The sequence below is a fragment of the Vanellus vanellus genome (assembly GCF_965231255.1).
Source record: "Vanellus vanellus genome assembly, contig: HAP1_SCAFFOLD_45, whole genome shotgun sequence".
In the NCBI taxonomy this organism is placed as follows: domain Eukaryota; kingdom Metazoa; phylum Chordata; class Aves; order Charadriiformes; family Charadriidae; genus Vanellus; species Vanellus vanellus.
The window spans coordinates 634,674-660,602 of record NW_028128545.1 but is presented as its reverse complement, the minus strand read 5'-3'; the positions used below and the strand labels follow the sequence as shown (position 1 = coordinate 660,602).

The following is a 25,929-nucleotide window of genomic DNA, read 5'->3' as shown; positions in this document are numbered from 1 at the left end:
CTGATTTCTTTGTACATGAGGTTCTGCCAAAGGCGGAAAGCACACTCACAAGTTAGAACTGCTCTGAGCAAAACTAGTTACATTCCCTGTGTCCCGTTGTCCTCCGTCCTTCCCAAACATACATTACATTCCTCTTTCCTTTCAGGACCTTTTGACTTCCCCAATTTCCGAGCTGCTCATTGTGCTGGCCAAACATGACACAAGGAGGAGGCTTCTGCCCACGGGCTCCCGAGCAGTCACCCCTGCTCGACAGCAGTGTACATCTGAGAATGTGTGGCAGCTTCCGAAAGTCACCGTTTGCCTCATCGCTAATCCATGTGTCATGAAGACAAGCTGGTCATCATTTTCCATCAGGAGAATGTCAGATAAACTCCCAGAAGTGCTCAAAGTGTAGTGATCTTAGCAGAGCCAGCTCACCCCCCAGCTCCACACTGCATTTTCCACAGCTCCACAGGTTTGGGTGGTTTGAAAGACTTTGGTCCCATGGACACAGTTGCGTGGCACTGTTGGTGTGTGAGTCACACCTGAACCCCCTTGTCCCCGTAGAGTATGAGCGTAAGAACAAGAGCAGCATGGACAGGATTGCAAGATGGAGAAACGCTCCTGCTGAGGGAGGAAAGGGACCTATAGACAGTGCTCAGGAGTTTCTCCTCATTGGCGTGTGGCTGCTGAAAAGGCACCTCAGCCAGAAACCCCACAGCCTTGATGTCAGCAGCTCTGCTGGGCGAGAGAGGAGACCGGGGGGGGTTTCAGTAGAAGGCGCCCTCATTACAGGAGATGGCAGGAAGGTGCCCGAATCACCCTCCCAAGGCACATGGGAGCTGCTCTCTCTCTCCCTGCCCAGGGCTCTGCTGCCTGGAGCTGTCCCTGCTGTGAGATCTTTCTCTGGCAGCACGTCTCCTCCCCGGCAGTGCACACAGAACCCATCATAGATGCTCTGTGCTCAGCTCTGCCCTGCAGACACCTCCTGGCAGCAGAAGACTGCCCAGGAGCATCCCTGTGGGTGCAGGCTCTGACAGGAACATCTGACCGACCCTGATAAGGCAGGAAAGGTGATGCTGGGTGCTGTCTCTAAGCTGTAGGGCACTGATTTTTCTTAATCCCAGAATTATTCACCTCTCAAATTTGGAGACTCAGTCCCTTCTCAAGAATGGGGAAATGAATCTCTATGTCTCACTCCTCACACAGAAAAAGAAAATCAGAAGACTGAAAGCACAAAATCCTTCCCTTTCAGGTACCCCTGCCTTGATGTTCTTCTTGAAAAGTGTCCTCTGCCACTGCTCTTGAGCTGTGAGCAGCCCTGACCCACGCAGTTCTCCCTCTCAGAAGCAGAACCCTGCCATGCAAGGAGTTGCTCCTTCCACCCACAGCTTCTCCCCACAGCACCGTGGGAGCTCCCCGGGCAGGCGCAGAGCTGACCCTGGCAGGCGGCAGAGTCCCTGCCCCCGCACACAGCCCCCGGAGTGCAGGGACCCTGCTGGCAAGGACAGCCCTGCCCACCCCTGCCTGCACGCCTATCTTCAAACCCCAGAGCCATCCCTGGGAGAAGGCAGCTGACCTTCATTGTCCCTCTGATGGTGCAGTGGGGCATCCCTGCTCTGAAGTACGTTCTCCTGGTCAGCACCAGAAAAGCCAGGAGAGCTGTTCTGACAGCTCCTATCAGCCATGGCATGTGCCAGGTCCAGGAGACACTGCCAGGAACTCATCCGCACTGTCCCACAGCCAGAGACTTACCATGGGAAAGGCTGTGAAGGGTTCTTCCCCGGTGTGCTCTCTTCTGTCCTCCCACCCCAGACCTCATTTACCTCTCTCTCCCTTCTCTTGTCTGCCCTCGCTGCCTGCAGGCAGTGCCCTCAGCCCTGCTGCGCTGTGCAGAGGAGCTGCTCCTGGGCAGAGCTGTCTCTCTGCAGCGCTGCCCGCTTGCCAGGAGCTCCCTCCGGTCCAGCAGCCCAACCCAGCTCAGCAGCACAGGACCAGCCCACAGTGGCACCATCTCTGTCCCCTCTGGGCTCCCTCAGAGATGTCCCTGGGGCTCCAGGGGAACCTGCTGGGAAACAAGCTGAAGTCATCGCTCATGTTTTCTCCCTCAGCTGGGGAGAGACACTTCTTTCCAGCAGTATCATTTCCCCTGTCAGAGACAGACTTAGGTCCAAGAATCCCCTCTTCTTGTCCCACTTGCAGATAGACACCCAGGCAGTGAAAGGCAGGGATTTCATGTTCCTCCTGTAGCCATGCAAAGCACAGGTGACACTTGAGGTGCCACAGGTGCTCCAAGACAGTTGCAGGAAACTGATGGAGCAATTCAGAGGGACAGGGCAGCGCCTGGGGTTATCATTTCGGAGGCTGGTTGGTCATGCCTTTGGCCTGCTGAAGTGTCAGCAGATGTCCAGCTTTAGGACAATGAAGCCTGATCCTGTTCATGATGTCCAGGGCACCCTATAGAGGTATTCCTCTGAGCCAATGGAGCCATTGCCATCAGGAGAGCTGAGTATCTCTCCTCCACCAGCTGTCTTTACCACATCTCCTTTGGCACCCATGGCCGGTTTCTCACAGACACCCCTACAGTGCCTAACCTCCTTCAGGGCAGCTGCTCCACTGGAAGGTTACCTACACCCTGTGGTGCCACGGGAGGTGCCAGGGCTCTCCTGCACAGCCGCAGGCAGCCTGCAGGGACAGCACAAGACCTGCAGGAACACCATCGCCATTCAGAGCAGCCGTGTAACACACCTCAAGAGAACCTCAGGGATGTTCAGTGCTTTTGTTGAGGCAGCTGCAGTGAGGCAAGTCCGGTCCCATCTCCATCCAGTAGATGTAGGCAGTGCTTCTCCCACTGCCTTCAGTCACCCCTTTGATGATGCAATCAAAGAATAGAGAAGTGGTTTTCCCAGTGTTGCTGGTCACGGGATGTACATCACCAAGGACATTTTCAAAAGAACCTTCTCCTTCCTGCAGATCAACTTCCCCTGCACCACAGGCCCTGCAGGGCTGCAGAGACATCCCAGAGAGAAAAGCCCTCTCCTGCCAGGGCTGCACAGTCCAGTCCTGCGTCTCTCTGGTCCCGAGGGTTTGCTCTCCTTTGGGTCACCTCATTTCCTCTTCCCGTTGCCATCTGCCATCCACCCCTGCATGCTCTGAACAAAACCTTTGCCTCGCATGGGACCTTGGGCACTTGGTACTGCCTTTCTTTGTTACACATCTGAGCCTGGTCCTGGTGCATTGGCTGAGGTCCAGCATATCTGCTCTGATTTATTAATTAGGCAGGACTTGATAGGATGAGGGGGAATGGGTTCACACTGGAAGAAGGGAGATTTAGACTAGTTTTTAGGGAGAAATTGTTCACTTTGAGAGTGGTAAGGCACTGGAACGGGTTGCCCAGAGAAGTTGTGGGAGGTCCTGCCAGCGCATCTACCAGCTCCTTCAATACTCTGGGATGAATCCCATCAGGCCCCATGGACTTGTGAACATTCAGCTGATACGGCTGTTCTCTGGCAATTTCCGTCCCACAAATGGAAAGTCTTTGTTTCCACACTCGTGGCCCTCCGACTCAGGGGACCAAGCAGCCCAAGCTCTAGATGAATGATTAACAAGTGAGGCAAAAAGAAGCATTGCACACCGCTGCTTTTTCTTCATCCCTATTATTCAGATCACCACCTTCAACAACTATTGGTCCCATGTTTTCTTTAGACCTCCTCTTACTATTATCGTACTTAAAAAAGCACTTCTTGTTTTATAGAATGCTTTAGGTTGGAAGGGACCTTGAAGATCATCAAGTCTCAACCCCCCTGCCATAGGCAGGGACACCTCCCACTGGACCAATTTGTTCAAAGCCCCATCCAGCCTGGCCTTAAACACCTCTGGGGGTGGGGCCTCAAGAACCTCTGGGCAACCTGTGCCACTGCCTTATAACCCTTAAAGTGAAAAATTCCTTCCTAATATTTAATCTAAATCTACCCTCTTCCAGTTAAAAGCCATTCCCCCTCGTCCTATCACTACAAGCCCTAGTAAAAAGTCCTTCCTCAGCTCTCCTGTAGGTCCCCTTTATGTACTGGAAGGGGCTATAAGGTCTCCCTGGAGCCTTCTCTTCTCCAGGCTGAGCAACCCCAACTCTCTTAGCCTGTCCTCATAGGAGAGCTGCTCCAGACCGCTGATCATCTTCAGGGCCTCCTCTGGACCTGCTCTAACAGGCCCATGTTCTTCTTATGTTGAGGGTGTCAGAGCTGGATGCAATAGTCTGGGTATGGTCTCATGAGAGCGGAATAGAGGGGAAGGATCACCTGCCTTGACCTGCTGGCCATGCTGCTTTTTATGGACACCAGGATCTGGTTTGACTTCTGGGCTGCGATCGCACATTGCTGGGTCATGTTGAGCTTCTCGTCAATCAGCACACCCAGGTCCTTCTCCTCAGGGCTGCTCTCCAGCCATTTCCCGCCCAGCCTGTATGTGTACTTGGGATTGCCCCAACTCAGATGTAAGACCTTGCACTTGGCCTTGTTGAACTGCATGAGGTTGGCTTGGGCCCACCTCTCCAGCCTGTCCAGTTCCCTCTGGATGGCATCCCTCCTCTCCAGCGTGTCTACCTCACCACAAGCTTGGTTTCATGGGCAAACTTGCTGAGGGTGCACTCAACCCCACTGTCCATGTCGCCAACAAAGATGTTGAACAGCACGGGTGTCAGTACTGACCTCTGAGGAACGCCACTCGTCACTGCTCTCCACTTGGACATGGAGCAATTGACCACAACATTTTGATTGCAACTGTCCAGCCAGTCTGAGTGGCCCGTCTGTCGAATCCATGAGTCTCCAATTTAGGGACCAGGATATTGTGTGGGACAGTGTCAAACACTTTGCACAAGTCCAGGTAGGTTACTTCAGTTGCTCTTCCATTGTCCACTGCCACTGTAACCCTTTCGTAGAAGGCCACCAAATTTGTCAGGCAGGATTTGCCCTTGGTGAAGCCCTGTTGGCTGTCACCAATCACCTCCTTGTTTTCCATCTGCCTCAGCAGAGTTTCAAGGAGGATCTGCTCCATGATCTTGCCAGGCACAGAGGTGAGACTGACTGGCCTGTAGTTCCCTGGGTTTTCATTTTTTTTCCTTTTTGAAAATAGGGGTTATTTTTCCCATTTTTCCAGTCAGTGAGAACCTCACCAGACTGCCACGACTTCTCAAATATGAGGGACAGTGGCTTAGCAACTTCATCTGTCAGTTCCCTCAGGACCCGCGGATGTGTCTGAACAGGTGCCATGGACTTGTGCACCTTCAGGTTCCTCAGGTGGTCTCGTACTTGATCTTCACCTACAGTGGGCAGTTTTTCCTTTTCCAGCTCCTTGCCTTTGCCTTATGCATCACGGGTAGTGTGGCTGCAGTCTTTGCCAGTGAAGACTGAGGCAAGAAAGTCATTGAGGACCTCAGCTTTGTCTCTGTCCCAGGTGACGTTGCATTTCCTTCCGGAGAGGGCCCACGTCTTCCCTAGTCTTTCTTTTCTCGCTGACATACTTAAAGAAGGATTTTTTGTTTGTCTTGATGCCCCTGGCCAGATTTAGTTCTATCTGGGCTTTAGCTTCCCTAGCCGGATCGCGGGCTGCTTGAACAATTTCTCTGTATTCCTCCCAGGCTACCCGCCCATGTTTCCAATCCCTATAGGTCTCCTTTTTACCTGTGATCATGTCCAGGAGCTCCTTGTTCATCCATGCAGGCCTCCTGGCTTTTCTGCCTGCCGCCTTCTTTGTAGGGATGCATCACTCCTGAGCTTGGAGAAGGTGGGCCTTGAATATTAACCAGATTGTTTGTGCCCTTCTTCCCTCCAGCACTTCCTTCCATGGCACCATACCAAGCAGATTCTTCAAGGAGCCCAAGTCAGCTCTGCTAAAGTCCAGGGTGGTCAGCTTGCTGCGCACCTTCCTCGCTGCCTTGAGGATCTCCAACTCCACCATTTCATGGTCACAGCAGCCCAGGCTACCCTTGAGCTTGACACTGTCTAACAGCCCCTCCTTGTTGGTAAGGACAAGGTCCAGAAGAGCTCCTGTCCTCGTTGGCTCCTCTACCACTTGGAGAAAGAAGTTGTTGCCAATACAATCCAAGAACCTCCCCCATCGCCTATGCCCTGCTGTGTTACGCTTCCAACAGATGTCAGCAAACTTGCTGAGGGTACATTCTGTCCCCTCATCCAGAACATTGATTAACATGTTGAACAAGACTGGCCAGTACTGACCCCTGGGGAGCGCTGCTAGTTACAGTCCTCCAACTAGACTCTGCGCCGAACACTATGCTATATCAGCCTCATTCCCCACAATATTCTTGTGTCCAGTTAGGACATTATGGTCTGATTGGCTGGATAAGTAGATGGGTAATAACTGAGATGGATGGTCGGGCTTGGAGGAACGTGGTGAATGCGTAGTGTTCTGCCCAGAGGGATGTATCTAGAGTAGGGTTCCACCATGTTTCAAGGGCTGTTAATTACCCAAAGGAGATGAGAAAATGCTTTTTTCATAACATTTTTAGATGACACCTCATTAGGGAGAGCAGACGCTGTATTAGGTTTCCATACCCAGGGACCTAGACAGGCTTGAAGGACAGGCCAATAGTAACATCATGTTATCCAACAAGGACAGATCTAAAGTTCTTTCCCTGAGGCTGACTAAGGGCCTGAAGTAACAGAGGGCAAGGACTCCCTATGGTGGTATCAGCACTGCAGGAAGGCTCTGGTGGTCTAGTTTCATTAGGCAAAACATGGAGCCACCAGCAAAGCCAAAAGCATCCTGGGCAGTATGAGCAGGAGCACGGCCAGTGGAAGTGATTAGTGCCCTGGGCTTACCACATTTGAGAACAGATCCAGAATCCTCCCCTAGGTTCTGACCCCCCGCAATGCCTGAGAGACACTGGTAAACTGGAGCCCATTCAGTGGAGGGCCACCAAGGTGGGCAAGGTTGGGACACTTGTGCTGTGAGAAGAAGCTGAAAAAGCGGGGCTTGTCCAGCTGGAAGAAAGGAAGATCTTGGGGGAACATGCAGCAGCATGTCCTGGCTCACAACAGGATGCCCATGAGCCAGCAATGTGCCCTGGTGGCCAAGAAGGCCAATGGCATCCTGGGGTGCATCAAGAAGAGTGTGGCCAGCAGGTCGAGGGAGGTCAACCTTCCCCTCTACTTTGCCCTGGTGAGGCCTCATCTGGAGTATTGTGTCCAGTTCTGGGCTCCCCAGTACAAGAAGGACAGGGATCTGCTGGAGAGGGTCCAGCAAAGGGCTACAAAGATGATGAGGGGATTGGAACATCTCTCTTATGAGGAAAGGCTGAAGGACTTGGGGCTTTTCAGTCTGGAGAAAAGAAGACGGAAGGGGGACCCTATCTATGCTTATAAATACTTACAGGGATGGTGCCAGGGGATGGAAACAGTCTTTTTTCAGTGGTGCCCAGTGATAGGACTATAGGGAACGGGCACAAACTTGAACGTAGGAAGTTCCATCTTAACATGAAGAGGAACTTCTTTCCTTTGGGGGTGGCAGAGCACTGACACAGGCTGCCCAGAGAGGTTGTGGAGTCTCCCACTCTGGAGACATTCCAAACCCACGTGGACGCCATCTTGTGCAACTGCTGTAGGTGACCCTGCTCTGGGAGGGGGGTTGGACGTGATGATCTCCAGAAGTCCCTTCCAACCCTGACCACTCTGTGATTCTGTGAAATTGGAGAGACATGAATTTGAAGAGTGGACTGTTTGGTGGATGAGGAACTGGTTGGATGGTCGAATCCAGAGGGTAGTGGTCAACGGCCTCATGTCCAGATGGAGACTGGTGACAAGTGGTGTCCCTCAGGGTTCCGTACTAGGACCAGTACTGTTCAATATCTTCATCAATGACACAGGCAGTGGGATCGAATGCACCCTCAGCAAGTATGCTGATGACACCACGCTGAGTGGCGCGGTTGACGGTCCCAAGGGACAGGATGTCATCCAGAGGAACCTGGACAGGCTTAAGAAGTGGGCCCGTCTGAACAGCATGAGGTTCAACAAGGCCAAGCACAGGGTCCTGCACCTGGGTCGGGGCAATCCCTGATATCCGTACAGCCTGGGGGATGAAGGGAGGGAGAGCAGCCCTGCCAAGAAGGACTTGGGTGTACTGGGGGATGAAAAGCTGGACATGAGCTGGCAATGTGCGCTCGCAGCCCAGAAAGCCAACGGTATCCTGGGCTGCATCAAAAGAAGCGTCACCAGCAGGTCAAGGGAGGGGATTCTGCCCCTCTGCTCTGCTCTGGTGCAACCCCACCTAGAGTGCTGCTCCAGCTCTTGAACCCTCGGCACAGGAGAGACACGGACCTGTTGGAGTGTGTCCAGAGGAGGTCACAAAGATGCTCCAAGGGAAGGGTTTAATGAAATACAGTTTGAAATGGTACAGTGCCCAGTCGTACTGGGAGGGGATCAGAGGATCCAGTTTATACTGGGAGAGTGCTCAGCCTGTACTTGGAGGGGTTAAAGAGGACTAGTTTGTAGTGGGAGGGGCCAAGTCTGTACTGGCAGGGATTAAAGCAATCCAGTTTGTACTGTGACAGAGCGCAGACTGTAGTTGGAAGGGGCCAGGGGATCCAGTTTGGACTGGGAGGGTGGCCCAGTGTATCCTGGGAGGGTCTAAACGGATAAAGTTTGTACTGGGACAGGGCCCAGTCTGTTTGTACTGAGATGAGGCCTAGACTCTGCTGGGATTGAATCAGAAGATCCCGTTTCTACGTGGAGAGGGCCCAGTCGGTACTGGGAGGAAACTGTGGGATCCAGTCTGTACTGAGATGAGGCCCAGTCTGTACAGGACAGTGTTAAAGCGATCCATTTTGTACTGGTACACAGAGTAGTCTGCACTGGGAGCTGGGCTGGGATCCACTTTGGACTAGGAAGAGGCTCTGTCTCCACTGGGTGGAATTAAACGGATTCTGCTTATACTGGGACAAGGCCCATTCTGTACTGGGAAGGAATCAGAGGATCCAGTTTGGACTGGGACAGGGCCCAGTCTGTCCTGGCATAAGTTAGAGGATCCAGATTGTATTAGAGGTGGCCAGTTGGTACTGGGTGGGGCCCAGAGAGTCCATTTTGGACTCGGCATTGGCCCAGTCTGTACTGGGAGGGGTTAAAGGGATCCGGTTTCTATTTGGACGGAGCCCAGTCTTTACTGTCAGCTGTTTAAGGGATCCGGTTTAGAATGGGACAGAACCCAGTCTGTACTTGGAGGGGTTAAATGGAGTAATCTCTATTTGTTGACAGTCAGTTCCGTACTGGGAGGGGAGCAGGTGATCCAATTTGTACCAGGAGGGGACCCAGTCTGTACTGGGAGGGGGCCACAGCATCTAGTTCGTACTGCCACAGGGACCAGTCTGTAGTGGGAGGGATTAAGGGATTTGGTGTGTACTGGGAAGGGCGCAGTGTATAGCGGGAGGGTTTAAAAAGATAAAGTTTATAATGGAGTGGGGCCCAGTGGTTACAGGGAGGGGGTCATGGGATCCAGTTTGTACTGGCACCTGACCCAGTTTCTGAGTGGAGGGGATAAGGCGGTCGAGTTTGTACTAGGACAGGAACTAGTTTTTACTAAGATGGGATCAAGTTTGTACTAGGAAAGGGCCCCATCTCTACTGGCAGAGGTTGAGGGGATCCACTTCGTACTGGGTGAGGGCCCAGTCTCTACTGGGAGGGGTTGAGGAGATCCACTTTCTAGTGAGACAGGGCCCAGTCTGTCATAGGAAGGGTTAAAGGGATGCAGTTTATACTGGGACAAGGCTCAGACTGTACTGGGAGTGGACTGGGGATCCAGTTTGTACAGGGACACGGCCCAATCTTCTTGGGCTTGGTTAAAAGGGACCCATTTTGGACTTGAAAGGGCCCAGTCTGTGCTGCGCAGTTGCCAGGAGATCCAGTTTGTACTTGGATGGCGCCCAGTCTGCATTCCGCGGGGATCAGGGGATCCCACTGATACTGGGATAGGGCCCAGTCTATACTGGGACGTGTTAAAATAATCCACTTTGTACTGGGACAGGACGCAGTCTGTACTGGGAAGTATTAAATAAAGGCAAACAAGGCAGATATCATGGTGGGAGTCTGTTATAGACCACCCAACCAGGATGAAGAGACAGGTGAAACATTCTAGAAGCAGCTGGGAGAAGTGTCACCATAGCCAGCCCTTGTCCACATAGGGGACTTCAACTTACCGGATGTCTGCTGGAAGTGCAATACAGTGGAGAGGAAACAGCCCAGGAGGTTCATGGAGTGCGTTGAGGATAACTTCCTGACGCAGCGGGGGAGGGAGCAGACGAGGGAAGCACCCCGCTGGAGCTGTTGTTTGCCAACAGAGAAGGGCTTTTGGGGAATGTGAGGATTGGAGGCCGTCTGGGGCATAGTGATCATGAAATGACAGAATTTTCAATTCTTGGAGAAGTCAGGAGGGGGGTCAGCAGAACTGCCACCTGGGACTTCCGGAGGGTGGGCTTTGGCCTATTTAGGGGTCTGGTTAACAGAGTCCCTTGGGAGGCAGTCCTGAAGGGCAAAGGAGCCCAGGAAGGCTGGACATCCCTCAAGAAGGAACTTTTAAAGGCACAGGAGCAGGCTGTCCCCATGTGCCGAAAGACGAGCCTTCAGGGAAGAAGACCTGGCTGAACAGAGAGCTTTGGCTGGAACTGAGGGGAAAAAAGGAGTTTATGACAGTTGGAAGAAGTGGCAGGCAACTCAGTTGGACTGCAAGGATGTCACGAGGTTATGCAGGGTGAAAATTAGAAGGATTAAAGTCCAACCAGAAATTAATCTGGCCGTGCCATAGACGACAATGAAAAATGTTTCTGTAAATACATCATCAACAAAAGGAGGGTGAAGAAGAACCTCCGTCCTTTATTGGATATGGAGGGAAACACAGTGACCAGGGATGAGGAAAAGGCTGACGTATTTAATGCCCTCTTTGCCTCAGTCTTTACGAGTAAGACCAGTTGCTCTCTGGGGACCCAGACCCCTGAGCTGGAAGACAGGGTTGGGGAGCAGAATGAAGCCCCCACAATCCAAGGGGAAATGGTGAGGAACCTGCTACATCACTTAGAAATACACAAGTCTATGGCGCCGCATGAGATACACTCAAGGGTACTGAGGGAGCTGGCGGGAGTGCTCACCAAGCCACTTTCCATCATTGATCAGCATTCCTGGCTAACTGGAGTGGTCCCAGTTGACTGGAAGATAACAAACATGGCACCCATCTACAAGAAGGACCAGAAGGAGGACCTGTGGAATTACAGGCCTGTCAGTCTGACCTCGGTGCTGGGGAAGGTTATGGAGGAGATCATCCTGAGTTCCATCATGCGGCACGTACAGGACAACCAGGCGATCAGGCCCAGCCAGCATGGGTTTATGAAAGGCAGGTCCTGCTTGAGAAACCGGACCTCCTTCTATGAAAAGGTGATCCACTCAGTGGATGAGGGAGAGGTTGTGGATGTTGTTTACCTGGGCTTCATTAAAGCCTTTAACACTTTTTCCCACAGCATTCTCCTGGAGAAACTGGCTGCTCATGGCTTGGGCAGGTGTACACTTCGCTGGGTAAAACACTGGCTGGACGGCCGGGTCCAACGAGTGGTGGTGAATGGAGTTCAATCCATTTGGCGGCCGGTCACAAATGATGTTCCCCGGGGCTCAGTACTGGGGCCGGTTCTCTTTAATACCTTTATCAACGATCTAGACAAGGGGGTGGAGTGCCCCCTCAGTAAGTTCCCAGATGACACTAAGCTAGGCGTGCATGCTGATCTGCTAGAGGGTAAAAAGGCTCTACAGAGGGATCTGGACCAGCTGAACTGATGGTCCAAGGCCAATGGTGTGGGGTTCAACAAGGCCAAGGGCCAGTCCTGCTCTTGTGTCACAACAACCCCACGCAGCGCTACATGCTTGGGGCAGAGTGGCTGGAAAGATGCCCAGCAGAAAAGGACCTGGGGGTGTTGGTGGCTGAATATGAGCCGGCAGTGTCCCCAGGCGGCCATGAAGACCCACAGCATTGAGGCTTGTACCAGTATTAGTGTGGCCAGCAGGACTAGAGAAGTGATCGTCCCCCTGTACTCAGCACTGGTGAGGCCCCACCTCGAGTACTGTGTTCAGTTTTTGGGCCCTCAGTACAAGAAGGACATTGAGGTGTTGGAGCGTGTCCAGAGAAGGGCAACAAAGCTGGTGAAGAGTCTGGAGGACAAGTCTTATGAGGAGCGGCTGAGGGAACTGGGGTTGTTCAGCCTGGAGAAGAGGAGGCTGAGGGGAGACCTTATCACTCTCTACAGCTCCCTGAAAGGATGTTGTAGCGAGGTGGGGGTTGGTCTCTTCTCCCAAGTTATGAGAGATAGGACTTGAGGAAATGGCCTCCAGTTTCTCCAGGGGAGATTTAAAATGCATATTAGGAACAGTTTCTTCAGCTAAAGTGCTTTCGAACACTGGAACAGGCAGCCCAGGGAAGTGGTTGAGTCACCATCCCTGGAGGTATTTAAAGGACATGTAGATGTGGCACATAAGGACATGGTTTAGTGGTGGACTTGGTAGTTAGGTTTGCAGTTGGCCTCTATGATCTTAAAGGTCTTCTGCAATTCTAAATGATTCTATGATTCTTTTGGGACTCTGGACTTTGTTTTGTCCTTGCCCCTTTTTGGCAGGCCTGGAAGTGTCACAGAATTTTCCTACACTCGGCCTTGCTCAACTCTCACACCCCACCACCCCCAGGAAGAGCCCTGAGCCACCAGTGAAGGGCAGGACCTGCCTTCCCAGAGCCTGGGGGTCAGGGTTTGGCCTTTCTGCTGCATCAAACTAGCCAAGGGGTTCCTCAGCATTACAGCCACCTGCACAGTGCCTCTGCCTACCTGCAACCACAGCCTCCAGTTATCTCCTCTAACGAGTCCCTGGGGAGGCTTTGGCAGTAACGACCCTCAGTGGGGCCAATCAAGGCTTCCAGGTACTTTTCTTCTGACTTGGACTTCTTAAGCAGTTTGTTCAGTCTCTTCTCAGTATCTGAGGTTGATGGACTCAGGACCAAATACACCATGGGGCTCGTTAAAGTACAGAAAGTCCTAACGAGCTATTTCTCTTCCTGTATTTTTTTTCAAGTCTTCAATACTTCTACAGATAATTGGACTTGTTTCATAGTGTAATTTAGAAGGAAGATTTTGAAGAGAACCTAATAGAAAAAAAATATAATTTTTTTATTTCAAAGGTTCTTTTTATTTAGTTTTCAGTTAGAGAAGAGGTGATAGGAGTGGTCAGCAGTTGATATTGATGCAGAGTGTCCCCTCAGGAGGTCTGGACAGCCAGGAAAAGAAGTCCCTTGAGGTTTGACACTGTATGGATAGCCTTGGTCCTCACCTCCCCTCCCTCACCACCCCTGTCATTGGCCAACTGGGATTTGCATCACTTTCCCTTACCTCAGACTTCTCCACTGAAGTCTGCAGCGGGGTGTCACAGCTCCATTGTACCATCTCCCACCTGTGCTCCTCAGAGACCTGGCTGCACCTAGGCACAGGAGTTTTCCTCTTTGCAAGCAAAGTAAAGCATGATCAAGTTTGATAAACAATAAAACACACTCTGCAATCAGATGTTCAGGATGAGCTGCCTCTAATGAGTTTGCTTTGCTACAAGGGATGATCTTATCTGAAATACTTTAGATGGATACGTACAAAAAGAGAGATATAAACACAGTTATAGAGTTGGCTAAAGAAGATAATTAGACAACTGAAAGACAGGCAAATTTTTAACTCCCTCAAGCTCAAAGCTGCAGCTGGATAGGTGACAGGAATCTGAATGAAGAAAGACTAAGTGAAGGAGCAAAGTGGAGTGCAATAGAAAAGGGCTTTGTCGAGACAGTCTGCATCTGAAAAGCTGACTTTAGAAATGGTCATTGTACCAAGACAGGTGATACAGGTCTGAAAGATGAGAGAATTTAAAAACACCATGTAACAGAGTAGTGGCATTGAAGTTACAGGGGAAGATCGATACTTCTGTGGAATATCATTTTTGAAAGGTCTTTGGATTGGTAGAGGTCTCTTGTGAGAGAGGAGAAGCATGTGTTGGACCCAACTTTGATCGAGGTCAAACGTGCAACTCAGGGAACCACTCCGCTCTCATGGGACCCCACCTGGAGTACTGCGTCCATCTCTGGAGCCCCAAACAAAAGAAGGAGAAGGATGTGTTGGAGAGGGTCCAGATGAGGCCACAAAGATGATCAGAGGGCTGGAGCACCTCTGCTATGAGGAGAGGCTGAGAGAGTTGGGGTTGTTCAGCCTGGAGAAGAGAAGGCTCCAGGGAGACCTTATAGCCCCTTCCAGTACCTAAACGGGGCCTACAGGAAAGGTGGGGAGGGACTCTTGATCATGGAGTGTCGTGATAGGACGAGGGGTAACTCTTTTAAACTGGAAGTGGGTAGATTTAGATTAGATATTAAGAAGAAATTCTTTCCTGTGAGGGTAGTGAGGCACTGGACAGGTTGCCCAGAGAAGCTGTGAAGGCCCCATCCCTGGAGGTGTTCAAGGCAAGGACAGATGGGGCTTGGAGCAACCTGGGCGGGTGGGAGGTGTCCCTGCCCAGGGAAGGGGGTTGGAACTAGATCTTTAAAGTCCCTTCAAACTGTAACGGTGATTAATTACCATGGGAGCTGAGACAAGGAGCTCACATGCAGGTGCTGATTTTATGCACGCCAGAAACCAAGCAAGAGGAACCCCAACTTCTATGGGTTTCTTGTCAGCACGGAAGGGAGATCAGTCCCCTTTACAGCCCAAAGATTTGATCTCAAGGACAAAAGCCTCAACTGAGTCTGTTGAATCCTTTCCCTCAGCAGGGGTAAAGGAGATCCCTGCCTGTCCCTGTCTGACTGTCCCATCTAATGACAGGAGAAGAAAAAGGCATTATAGGACCTAAATCTGACTCTGGTAAGAGAAACAACACTGCTGGAAAGAGTAGTTTCTCCCCAGCTGAAGGAGGGAACACCAGAGATGACTTCATCCAGTGTCCCAGCAGGTTTCTCTGGAGCCCCAGGGACACCTCCAGGGAGCCCAGAGGGGACAGAGGCAGTGCCACCGTGGGCTGGTCCTCTGCTGCTGATCTGGGCCGGGCTGCTGGGACAGAGGGAGCTCCTGGCAAGCGGGCAGCGCTGCAGAGAGACAGCTCTACCCAGGAGCAGGGCTGGGGGCACTGCCTGCAGGCAGCGAGAGGAGACCTGTGAGGCAGAGAGAGGTTAAAGGCAGTTGGGAGTGGGGGTTGCTGAGAGCTCAATGGGGGAGAAATCTTCATCGCCCTCTGCATGGTAAGTCTCTGGGTGCCGGGCAATGCATCTCCAGTTCCTGGAGGGATCTCCTCAAGTTGGTCCATCTGAGAGCTGCTGGGGTCTGTCAGGAGGACTCTCTCAGTTTCTGTGCTGTAGAGGAGGAGGATGTGCTCCAGAGCAGGGCTTCCCTGCTGCCTGGTGAGAGGGACAGCGCCTGAGAGCTGCCTTCTGCTGGGGATGGCTGTGGAGGTGTGTGTAGGCGTGTGCAGGCAGGGGTGGGAGGGCTGTCCTTGCCAGCAGGGTCCCTGCACCCAGGGGGCTGTGTGCCGGGGCAGGGACTCTGCCGCCTGACAGGGTCAGCTCTCTGACCGCCTGGGGACCTCCCCACCATGGTGTGAGAAATATCTTTGGGTAGAAGGAGTGATCACTGGCGAAGCAGGGCAGGGCAGGTTCCTCTTCTTTTACGAGGGTACTGCGGGGGTCAGGGCTGCTCACAGCTCCAGATCACCCCAGGGTCATTTGCAGAGGGTCCTTCTCAAGAAGGACATTAAGGCACCATTCAGCTGAAAAGGAAGGAGTCTGTGCTTGGAAATGCCCCCTCTTGGCTGGCTGGGTAGGCCGTGGGAGGTGGGAATGGATTTCTCCACTCCAGAGCTGGCACCCATTTCTCGTTAGCACTTGTCTGAGCCTCTCCTGATCCCCCGCAGACCCAGAGATGCCCCTGGGTAGTGCCCTGCTGCCAGGAGGGGTCTGCAGGGCAGAGCTGGACAGAGTGTGGGATGGAGTCTATGAGTAGTGACAGCGAGGAGGCATGGGGACAGAGAAAAGACTCCCAGCAGGGTCAGCTCCAGACAGCCCAGACATGGACAGGGAGAGAGCGAGCTGCTGCCAGAAATGCCCAGGCAGGGGGAATCCCGGCACCTCCCACCATCCTCTGCAGGGCAGACGCCTTCCCTGGAGCCACCCCCTGCTCTCCTCTCCCACCCATCCCAGCCTCTGCCCTGATGGCCATGGGGAACCTGCCCAGCCGCCTCACCCTTGCAGAGGGAAATGACCAAGTCCCCGACCACCTGTCCCTTTCTGCCGCCCTCATCAGCAGCACTGGGGCATTTCTCCAGTTTTCCCCTCCTCTGTCTACTCCCCTTCTTGTCAGCACTTGACTTGCTGGGATGAGGGCTGGGGCTAAGCTGCAGTTAACAGACCAACCCTCTGGCTCCTGCCATGACGATATGTCCATGGGAGTAAATTCTCCTCATAATCTGTGGGCTCAGGGCAAAACAAATGACCCAATTCTCCCTTCGAGACACCCCACCCATAGGACATTCAACTCCTTCTTGGAGGGGCTCATGCTAGGCTGCAGCTGCTCTCCAGATGGGTACAGCATTCTCTGGCATCTCTATGTTGTCCAGCAGCCCCACGGAGGAGACCTCTCAGTGCTCAGGTCATGGCAATGCTGCCGGGCGTCTTGGCGCAGGCAGCTGCAGGGAGTCCTCTGTGTCCCTGTCTGGGAGGGGAGGGCTGAGATCCTCCTCAGGTACGATGAGACGGGCTGAGGGCTTTGGAGAGGGGTACAGGGAAACTGCATTCCTCTGGTCCCAGCAGTGGCCAGTTCCTTCTCAGGGGAACAGCTGAGTCCATCATCATCCAGCTCCAAGAGGTGCCAGCACAGGGCAGCTGAGAGCAGGGCTGCCGGACAGACCGACTGCCCTCACCCCACACGGAGGGACAGCCCCTCGGCCTCTCAGGACCCACAAGGCTTCACACGGAGTGCGGCAGAAAGTCCAACAATTTCTGCCATAAAACACTCCTCGGGAGCATTGGGGAAACAAGAACAGTACAAACAAACCAAAATCCCCACAGCTCTGCTCTGCAGTCAGGTGAACTGGGAGCAACAATGCTGAAAAGCTCTTTGATGTTATGAGTGGATTTAATATGAGATAACACCATGTTCTTATTTCCTATTTCTGTAGGGTATAACTAACCCCTCCAGAGCTCACAGCAGAGTTCTCTGCTCCCTGGGGCACCCTCAGCCACCACAAAGCAGAGCTCAAAAGAGGGATGTGACAAAGGTCGTCTTTAAGAGGGAAAGGCAGTCTCCGATGCTTCACAGAGACACGGAGCAGGTTTTTTTCTTATAAAAGTCTTCACTATCTTTGAACTGCCTTTTCTTTCTTGGACAGTGCCCAATGCTCAGAGGAAGCAAATGTCCAACAGCAGCTCCATCACCCACTTCGTCCTCCTGGCATTCACAGACACACGGGAGCTGCAGCTCTTGACCTTCTGGCTCTTCCTGGGCTTCTACCTGGCTGCCCTCCTGGGAAACAGCCTCATCATCACCGCCATCGCCTGCGACCACCACCTCCACACCCCCATGTACTTCTTCCTCCTCAACCTCTCTGTTTTTGACATGGGCTCCATCTCCACCACTCTCCCCAAAGCCATGGCCAATTCCCTCTGGGACACCAGGGCTATTTCCTACCAGGGGTGTGTTGCACAGGTCTTTGTCTTTTTCTTTTTCATTTCAGCAGAGTTTTACCTTCTCACTGTCATGTCCTATGACCGCTATGTTGCCATCTGCCAACCCCTGCACTATGGGACCCTCCTGGGCAGCAGAGCTTGTGTCCGCATGGCAGCAGCTGTCTGGGGCAGTGGGTTTCTCAACTCTCTCCTGCACACGGCCAATACATTTTCACTGCCCCTCTGCCAGGGCAATGCCCTGGACCAGTTCTTCTGTGAAATCCCCCACATCCTCAAGCTCTCCTGCTCTCATTCAGATTGCATCAGGGAAGCTGGCCTCCTTCTAGTTTGTGCCTTACTAGGATTCGGGTGTTTTGCTTTCATTCTCTTTTCCTATGTGCAGATCTTCAGGGCTGTGCTGAGGATCCCTTCACAGCAGGGACGGCACAAAGCCTTTTCCATGTGCCTCCCTCACCTTGCCGTGGTCTCCTTCTTTCTCAGCACTGGAATGGTTGCCTACCTGACGCCCCGAACCATCTCCTCTCCATCCCTGAACCTGTTTGTGTCCATTTTGTACTCTGTGGTGCCTCCATCAGTAAATCCCCTCATCTACAGCATGAGGAACCAGGAGCTCAAGGATGTCCTATGGAAACTGGCTCAATGGACATTGTTTCACCAACCCTAACCTCTCTCCCCTTCTCTGCACTTTTTTCCGAGTTTATCTTTGGCTGGGTGCTCATTTTTTTTCCCTTCTGATAATATTTCTTATAGATCATATTCTAGGCTTATAATACTTCTCCTCAGGCTTGATCATGTTGTGTCTGACACATGCACATTACTGAATTAGACGAGCAATGTCCAATAGCAGGTCTTCAATAAAAGGGCATCTCCTGGGTGCAGTGCCTGAAGCCTGGACTCTTCCTCCAGAGTTACTGCCAAAAAAATATTGCACAAATGTCTCTTTTAAAGTGTCTGCTCTCTTTGCTTTCTTCCTGTGTTTGGGGTTAAGCACACGGTACCCTTGGGTTCTATTGTAACAACAGTTCTGTTTTTACAGGCTCTCTGCTTGGTGTCCGATGGCAGAAGGTGCTGCATGAGCTCCCAATTACTTCTGGCTGCGTCCTGTATGACAGGACTGATGGCATGTAGAGGTCTCTCTGGAAATGAAATTGGAGGGGTCAGGAGAGGATGGGCAGTGGCAACTTGTCCTGAGCTGGGAGTGAATGGAGACTCAGAAGGTGATACACCCTCGAAGGTGAAGTCCCTCAAAAGTTAAGCACTCAGTCGGGGTACCCAGAAACAAGTTCCATGGGAGTCAGTGGACACCCAGCAGGAAGAGGGAAGGGACACTGGTGAGATCATAGAATCATAGAATGGTTTTGGTGTGAAGGGACATTTAAGATCATCTAGGTGAAGCCCTCTGCCATGGGCAGGGACACCTCCCAGTAGACCAGGTTTCTCAAAGCCTCATCCAGCCTGGTCTTGAACACTTCCAAGGATGGGGCATCCACAACTTTCCTGTGCCTCACCACCCTCAGAGTGAAAAATTTCTTCCTAATGTCTACATTAAGTCTCCCCTCTTCTAGTTTGAAGCCAATACGCCTCATCCTGTCCCCACATGCCCTTGCAAAAATTCCCTCTCCAGCTTTCTTGTAGGCCCCCTTCAGAGACTGGAAAGCTGCTATAATATGGGATACAAGATACAGGAGCTGCCTGCGGAAGCCCAGGGTGCTCGTGCTCTTCTGCCGAGTTTGGCCGGTGGAGGCAGAAAAGAGGGAATATGCTGTCGGGATTGAGCATCATCTACAATACGAACGTAGACCCAGCTCTCCCAGGGTCTCCTTGTCCATAATGTGCTCCAGGCCACAACCATCCTTCCGGCCTCTGCAGGACTCGCTCCAGTCTGACAGAGTCTGTCTTGTGCTGGGGAGCCCCATACTGGGCACAGCAGAGCTGATGCCGTTCTGTGGAGGGTTATCTTTGACCAGCAGCCAGCCAGCCAACCAGCTGCTCACTTGCTCCCCCTCCTCAAAATGATACCAGGGGAAGAAGATGATGCTCTCCTCGATGTAATGTCTTCTACAAATCTTATGAATAAGCACTCTTGACTCCTCTGAGTTTTTAAAAACACATTAACCAGTGCAGGTTGTGGTATAGACCCCTGCAGGACCCTACAAGTTAAATCTTGACTCCTCTGAGTCATTGAAAACACATTAACCAGTGCAGGTTTTGGTATAGACCTGTGCAGGACGCTACACGTTATATCCCTCCGTATTCTGTATGTATTTCCAAGCAGAACCTTGATCAACAAAGATGTTGAACAGCACTGGTCCCAGTACCAGCCCCTGAGGAACACCGCTCGTAACTGGTCTCCACTTGGACATGGAGCTCTTGACCACAACTCTTTGAGTGTGACTTTGAGGAGTCGTGGCAGTCTGGTGAGGTTCCTGCTGACTGGAAAGGGGGACACATAACCCCTGTTTTCAAAAAAGGAAAAAAAAGGAAGACCCAGAGGTGAGGTGTATGGTCACAGACAGCAGTGGCCGGTGTGTGGGACTGGTCTGGGACAATTTTCCTGGGGCTGGTTCTCCGGGGTGCCCAAGAAACATGGCACAGACCAGGCCTCTCTCTTTTGCACTCTTTCTGCCTTGCTTCCTTCACCATCTGCCAGCAGATCAAGGACTGGCTCCAAGCCTGGTGCTACCAGCAGGGCTTCGGGTTCTTCCACCATGGCCTGATTCACACAACACCAGGCGTGCTGGTAGCAGGTGGGAAAAGCCTGTCTCTCAGGGGAAAAACTGTTCTAGGACTTGAGTCATCAGGGCTCATTGAGAGAGCTTTAAACTAGGTTGGAATGGGGATGGGCACGTAACTGGGCTCGCTAGAGAGGCGCCTGGGGGTAGGAGCTCAGCACTTGTGTGGCAGAGTGCTAGTATTTTTGAGGATCGGAAGGCCCACCACCCCTCAAGTGCAAAAACGACACACTTAATGGCCTTTCCGAAATGCTTATACACTAATGCACGCAGCATGGCAAACAAAGAAGAATTAGAGATCTGGGTGTGGTCACAGGGCCATGACCTCATTGTAATTACTGAGACATGGTGGGATAGCTCACCTGACGGGACCACTGTCATGGAGGGCTATGTTCTCTGTAGGAAAGATAGGCCAGCGAGGCGAGGTGGTGGGGTTGCTCTTTATGTGAGAGAGCAACTGGAATGCATCGAGCTGTCCCTGAGGTGGACGAAGAGCCAGTTGAGAGCTTGTGGGTAAGGGTTAAGGGGCAGGGTAACAGGAGAGACACTGTTGCGGGTGTTTATTACAGGCCACCTGATCAGGATGGGGAAGATGATGAGGCCTTCTACAGACAGGTGAGAATCACCTCACAATCACAGGCTCAAGAGAGCCAGCTGATATTTAAGCATCACTTCCTCCAAACTCAGTGTTGGTGCCTCCCTAAGAGGGAGAAATCAGGAAATGAAGCAGGAGACCTGCAATGCTGATCAGGGAGCTTCTGAAAAAGCGCGGGTGGAAGAAGGGAGTTTACAGTAGGTAGAAGAAGGGACTGACCCCTTGGGAAGAGTAAAAGAATGCTGTCAGGGTATGCAGGGGTGAAACGAGGAAAGCCAAGGCAACCTCTGAATTGAGCCTGGTGAGGGATGTCAACGTCAACAGGAAGGGTTTCCTAAAGTATATAGGAGGCAAAAGGAAAACTAGGGAAATTGTGGGCCCATCGTTGAGTGACAGAAGTGGTGACAGATGATGGAGAAAAGGTGGAGTTGCTGAATGCCTTCTTTGCTTTTGTCTTCACTGCTTGGGCCAGTCCTCGGGAGTCCCCGACTTTGCGTGTAACAGAGAAAGTCTGGATGAAGCAAGACTTCACCTTGGTTGAAGAAGTTAGAGAACAATTCAATACACTGGATACCCACAAGTCCATGGGGCCCGATGGAATGCACCTGTGAGTGCTGAAGGAGCTGGGGGAAGTCACTGCTAGGCTGCTCTCCATCATCTTTGATACGACCTGGAGAACAGGTGAGGTGCCTGAGGACTGGAGGAGGATGACCTGGGAAACTAGAGGCCAGTCAGCCTCACCTCCATCCCTGGAAAGATGATGGAATAGCTTGTTCGGGGTGTCATCTTCAAGCATCTGGAGGAAAGGAAGGTTATCAGAAGTAGTCAGCATGGATTCACCAAAGGGAATTCATGTTTGACTAATCTGATAGCCTTCTATGATGGCGTGGGTGGATGGGGGGGGCAGTGGATGTTGTCTACCATGACTTCAGCAAGGCTATCGACACTGTCTCCCCCATCATCCTCACAGGCAAGCTTAGGAAGCGTGGGTTAGATGACTGGACAGTGAGGTGAATTGAACAGTGGCTGGCAGATAGAGCTCAGAGGGTTGTGGTTAGTGGTGCAGAGTCTGGTTGGAGGTCAGTAACAAGTGGTATCCCTCAGGGGTCAGTACTGGGTCCAGTCCTGTTCGGTATATTCATCAATGACCTGGATGAAGGGACAGAGTGTACGATCAGCAAGTTTGCTGATGACACAGAGCTGGGAGGGGTGGCTGACACGCCAGAAGGCTGTGACCTGGACAGGCTGGAGAGTTGGGCAGAGGGGAACCTCATGAACTTCAACAAGGGCAAGTGTGAGGTACTGTACGTGGGGAGTAATAACCCCATGCACCAGTACAGGTTACGGGTTCCACTACTTGATAGATGCTCTGCTGAGAGCAGAGTCCTGGTGGACAACAAGTTGACCATGATCCAACAACGTGCCTTTGTGGCAAAGAAGGCCAATGGTATCCTGGGGTATAATGTAATATAATATAATGGGGTGCATTCAAGAAAGACAGGGATCTACTGGAGAGAGTCCCGCAGAGGGCTACAGAGATGATCAGGGGACTGGAGCACCTCTCTTGTGAGGAAAGGCTGAGAGAGCTGGGTCTGTTTAGCCTGCAGAAGAGAAGGCTGAGAGGGGGTCTCTTCAATTCCTCAATGCTTATCAATATCTAAAGTGTGGGTGTCAAGAGGATGGGGAAAGACTCCTTTTTGGTGATGCCCAGTGACAGGACAAAAGGCGAGGGGCATAGACTGGAACATGGGAAAGTCCATCTCAACATGAGGAAGAACTTATTTACTTTGATGGTGCCAGAGCACTAGAAGAGGCTCTGGAGTCTCATTCTCCAGCAAAACTCAAAATCCACCTGGATGTGTTCAAGTCCAACCTGCTCTAGGTGACCCTGCTTTGGCAGGGTGTTGGACTAGATGATCTCCAAAGGTTCCATCCATTCTCTTCCATTCTATGATTCTGGGATCCTTTGATCTTCTGTCATTTCAGTTGGCCAAAAGGATTCCCCACCAGTGTCCAGGATAATGCCCCCAGATGCTGCCCTGTCTTTCACAATTGCTCTGTTAGAGCTTGCAGTTCCTGGCGCATGTCCTGAACCACCTCTGGCACCTCAAATGTCACCCGGTGCTTGCATCGGACAAGCTCCTACCTGGCCTCTGTCTCCGTTACTCACAGAGCAGCTCAGATAAGGAGCTCACACCGATTTTGGGCAGCTGAGCTGAGGCAAGAGGAATCCACCTCCGGTGGGTCTGTGGGGTGCCCTGGAGAAGCTGAATGTCCCTCTGGCCTCAGGAATACTGCTGAGAGCTGAGGTGCCTCCATTGACTTGGCTCCATCCCTGCCCTGCACCGGTGGGAATGATCCCTGGCCTGTCACTGCCTCCGTGCCCTGCCTGGCAAGGGGACAGCAATGGGGTTTTTCCAGAGGGGAACATGGACACCTCCTGTAGATCCGCACACCCTGGCAGAGCAATTCCCACTGCAGGAATCACTCTGTCCAGGGGTCAGAGAGGGACGGTCGGTGATGACTTCCTTCTGCTTAAACTCTGCTCCCCAGGAGAGACCCCGCTGCCTTTGAGGAGCTGTCAGCCCTGGAGGCGCAGGGACACCTTGAGGGATTGGGGCATGGCGGGGAGGAGGCTTCATTGACTTAAACATAGGAATGTGCTGACATTTCAGCTGGCCAAAGGCATGACCGACCAGGCTCCAAAATGATGACCCCAGACGCTGCCATTTCCCTCTGAATTGCTCCATCAGTTACCTGCAAGTGCCTTGGAGCACGTCTGGCACAAGAAATGTCACCTGTGCTTTGCATGGCTACAGGAGGAACTTGAAATTCCTGCCTTCACTACCTGGGTGTGCTGTCTCCTAGTGGGACAAGAAGAGGGGATTCTTGGATCTAACTCTGTCTCTCACAGGGGAAATGACACTGCTGGAAAGAAGTTTCTCTGCCCATCTGTGGGAGAAAACATCAGTGCTGACTTCAGCTTGTTTCCCAGCAGGTTCCCCTGGAGCCCCAGGGACATCTCTGAGGGAGCCCAGAGGGGACAGAGACATTGCCACCGTGGACTGGTCCTCTGCTGCTGAGCTGGGCCGGGCTGCTGGGCCAAAGGGAGCTCCTGGCAAGCGGCAGCGCTGCAGAGAGACAGCTCTGCCCAGGAGCAGCTCCTCTGCACAGCGCAGCAGGGCTGAGGGCACTGCCTGCAGGCAGCGAGGGCAGACAAGAGAAGGGAGAGAGAGGTAAAGGCAGTCTGGCGTGGGAGGACAGGAGAGAGCGCACCGGGGAAGAACCCTTCACAGCCTTCCCCATGGTAAGTCTCTGGCTATGGGGCAATGCAGATGAGTTCCTGGCAGTGTCTCCTACACCTGGCACATGCCATGGCTGATAGGAGCTGTCAGGACGGCTCTCCTGGCTTTTCTGGTGTGGAGCAGGAGGACGTGCTTCAGAGCAGGGATGCTCCACTGCACCATCAGAGGGACAATGAAGGTCAACTGCCTTCTCCCAGGTATGGCTCTGGGGTTTGAAGACAGGTGTGCAGGCAGGGGTGGGCAGGGCTGTCCTTGCCAGCAGGGTCCCTGCACCCCGGGGGCTGTGTGCCGGGGCAGGGACTCTGCCGCCTGACAGGGTCAGCTCTGCGCCTGCCCGGGGAGCTCCCACAGTGCTGTGGGGAGAAGCTGTGGGTGGAAGGAGCAACTCCTTGCATGGCAGGGTTCAGCTTCTGCGAGGGAGAACTGCGTGGGTCAGGGCTGCTCACAGCTCAAGCGCAGTGGCAGAGGACACTTTTCAAGAAGAACATCAAGGCAGGGGTACCTGAAAGGGAAGGATTTTGTGCTTTCAGTCTTCTGCTTTTCCTTTTCTGTGTGAGGAGTGAGACATGGACATTCATCTCCCCATTCTTGAGAAAGCACTGAGTCTCCAAATTTGGGAGGGGAATAATTCTGGGATTAAGAAAAATCAATGCCCTACAGCTTACAGATAGCACCCAGCATCACCTTTCCAGCCTTATCAGGGTAGGTCAGATGTTCCTGTCAGAGCCTGCACCCACAGGGATGCTCCTGGGCAGTCTTCTGCTGCCAGGAGGTGTCTGCGGGGCAGAGCTGAGCACACAGCGTCTAGGATGGGTTCTGTGTGCACTGCCGGGGAGGAGACGTGCTGCCAGAGAAAGAGGTCCCAGCAGGGACAGCTCCAGGCAGCAGAGCCCTGGGCAGGGAGAGAGGGAGCAGCTCCCATGTGCCTTGGGAGGGTGATTCGGGCACCTTCCTGCCATCTCCTGTAATGAGGGCGCCTTCTACTGAAACCCCCCCGGTCTCCTCTCTGGCCCAGCAGAGCTTCTGACATCAAGGCTGTGGGGTTTCTGGCTGAGGTTCCTCCTCAGCAGCCACACGCCAATGAGGAGAAACTCCTGAGCTCGGTCTATAGGTCCCTTTCCTCCCTCAGCAGGAGCATTTCTCCATCTTCCCCTCCTGTCCATGCTGCTCTTGTTCTTACTCTCGTACTCTCTGGGGAGAAGGGGTTCAGGTGTGGCTCACACACCAACACTGCCATGCAGCTGTGTCCGTGGGACCAAAGTCCTTCAAACCACCCAAACCTGTGGGGCTGTGGGAAATGCAGTGTGGAGCTGGGGGGTGAGCTGCCTCTAATTAGATCAGTAAAATTTTTGCACTTCTAAGAGTTTCCCTGGCATTCTCCTGCCCAAAATGCTGACCGGATTCTATTCATGGATTACTTATGAGAGAAATGGTGATGTTTAGAAGCAACCATGTCTTTAAAAGATGCCCACTGCTGTCGAGCAGGGGTGACTGCTCGGGAGCCCATGGGCAGAAGCCTCCTGCTTGTGTCTTGTTTCGCCAGTACAAAGCAGAGCTCGGAACCTGGGGGAGTAAAAAGTTCCTGAAAGAA

At 52.6% G+C, this 25,929-nt stretch overlaps 1 protein-coding gene across 1 annotated transcript; it reads left to right on the top strand.

Moving 5' to 3' along the window:
* Positions 1–17,431: 17,431 nt before the first annotated feature.
* LOC309684212 (olfactory receptor 14A16-like) lies at positions 17,432–18,370 on the top strand (the record flags this gene model as incomplete). Its single annotated transcript, XM_082500152.1, has 1 exon — positions 17,432–18,370. One exon carries the CDS (start codon positions 17,432–17,434, stop codon positions 18,368–18,370), a length of 939 nt encoding a protein of 312 aa, XP_082356278.1.
* Between the last annotated feature and the right edge of the window lie 7,559 nt (positions 18,371–25,929).